Source organism: Enhydra lutris, unplaced genomic scaffold (genome assembly GCF_002288905.1).
Source record: "Enhydra lutris kenyoni isolate GAN:26980312 unplaced genomic scaffold, ASM228890v2 scaffoldscaffold3922, whole genome shotgun sequence".
Lineage (NCBI taxonomy): Eukaryota > Metazoa > Chordata > Mammalia > Carnivora > Mustelidae > Enhydra > Enhydra lutris.
Genome location: NW_019158006.1, coordinates 1 through 1,970, shown reverse-complemented (window position 1 = coordinate 1,970; position 1,970 = coordinate 1). Strand labels below are relative to the sequence as shown.

The 1,970-nt window shown below is 34.8% G+C and overlaps 1 protein-coding gene across 1 annotated transcript; it reads left to right on the top strand.

The window, feature by feature from the left end:
* Positions 1 to 721: 721 nt before the first annotated feature.
* On the top strand, positions 722 to 1,663 carry LOC111140572 (olfactory receptor 8K3-like). The gene has a single exon (XM_022492784.1). It carries the CDS (start codon positions 722 to 724, stop codon positions 1,661 to 1,663), a length of 942 nt encoding a protein of 313 aa, XP_022348492.1.
* Positions 1,664 to 1,970: the final 307 nt, after the last annotated feature.

The following is a 1,970-nucleotide window of genomic DNA, read 5'->3' as shown; positions in this document are numbered from 1 at the left end:
TATAATTTATTATATATTGACATGTATTAAGTCATATTATTAAGTGCAACTTATAAACACCAATGTGTAATTACAATTATATCAATGGCTAATAGAAAACTTTATTTTTTAATAGAAAACTTTAAAATATAGCACAATATAGTTTATATGTTACATTCAAATTTTTAACATACTTTTGATTTTTTTAAATGTTTCATATGTATATATGTCTATATCTGTATCTATATTTATATATCTATATTTGTCTGTATCTACCTATGTACCTTTTTCTCCTCCTCTCTCTCCCTCTCTATTATCTATCTACCAATACCGTCTTGGTTTCTCAAACTTGCCACTATTCATATTTTGGGCAGGATATTGGGTCTTGTAGGATGTTTAGAAATATAATATAATACATTATATTTTATTATATAATATATAATAAACTGACCTTTAACTGTGAGTAGCCAGTAGAACCCTACCTTCCAGTTGTGACAACTTAAATGTCTTCTGATAAAATATTATCTGGTTAGTAAAATCATTTCAGTTGACAACCACTATCTGTGTTTATGTGTATTAGTGTTCTTTCAAGAAGGGTTTATTTTCAAATATCTGAAGTTGGAAAGTTTGAATGTATTTTTCATGCTAGTTTTGCATGCTAAAAATCACTCAGGTGATAATGCATGAAATCTATTGACCATGCTGATGTCTCTATCCAGAACAGGTTTCCTGATAAGCCTGCATGGAAACTCAAAATCTTACAGTGCTCAATGAGTTCATTCTCATGGGGATCACAGACAAACCCGAGCTGCAGGCTCCATTATTTGGGCTGTTCCTCATCATCTATTTGATCTCAGTGGTGGGCAACCTAGGCATGATCATCCTCACCAAGGTGGACTCCAGGCTCCAAACACCCATGTACTTCTTCCTCAGACACCTGGCTTTTACAGATCTTGGTTACTCAACAACTGTGGGACCCAAAATGTTAGTAAATTTTGTTGTGGATCAAAATACAATTTCCTATTATTTTTGTGCTGTACAACTAGTTTTCTTTCTTGTGTTCATTGTTAGTGAACTTTTTATTCTAACAGCAATGTCCTATGACCGCTACGTGGCCATCTGTAACCCTCTGCTCTACCCTGTCATCATGTCCCAAAGGGTGTGTTACGTGCTGGTGGCCGTCCCCTACCTCTACAGCACATTTGTTTCTCTCCTAGTCACCATAAATATTTTTAGTTTATCCTTCTGTGGCTACAATGTCATCAGTCACTTTTACTGTGATTGTGTCCCCTTGTTATCTTTGCTTTGCTCAAATACACAGGACACTGAAATAATTATTCTGGTCTTAGCTGGTTTTGATTTGATTTCATCCCTTCTGATAGTTCTTGTGTCTTACCTGCTGATCCTGGTAGCCATCATCAGGATGAACTCAGCTGAGGGTAGGCACAAGGCGTTTTCCACCTGTGGGTCCCACCTTACAGTGGCCACAGTGTTCTATGGGACTTTGATATTTATGTATGTGCAACCCAAGTCCAGTCATTCCTCTGACACCGATAAAGTGGCATCTGTATTTTATACCCTTGTTATCCCCATGCTGAATCCCTTGATCTATAGCTTGAGGAACAAGGATGTAAAATATGCAAGACAAAGGATGTGGAAAAAAATAACTAGTATTTTTTCCTAAAATTCACTGTCAAATATGATTCCTATAAACTAGGTTATGGACTTAAAATTTTGTTCTATGTGTCTCCAAAGAAAATAAATACAAATGAGTTCAACATATATTATCTATTTATAATCTTTATCTCTTGTTTTACATATGCTAGACACTTCAAACTGCTGTAAATTGATTTGTGAACAAAACAGTAAAAAATTTGCCTTCCTAAAAAAATATTGCCTTCCTTCAGAGAGAAAGGTGGAGTATATACATTAATCAAATAGATACTATAGTACTGTAGAATATGGTAGATGATGTACACACACACACACAT

Bases quoted from the DNA above. Each gene is read 5' to 3' on its own strand.
- LOC111140572 (XM_022492784.1), top strand. From the start codon at position 722: ATGGAAACTCAAAATCTTACAGTGCTCAATGAGTTCATTCTCATGGGG.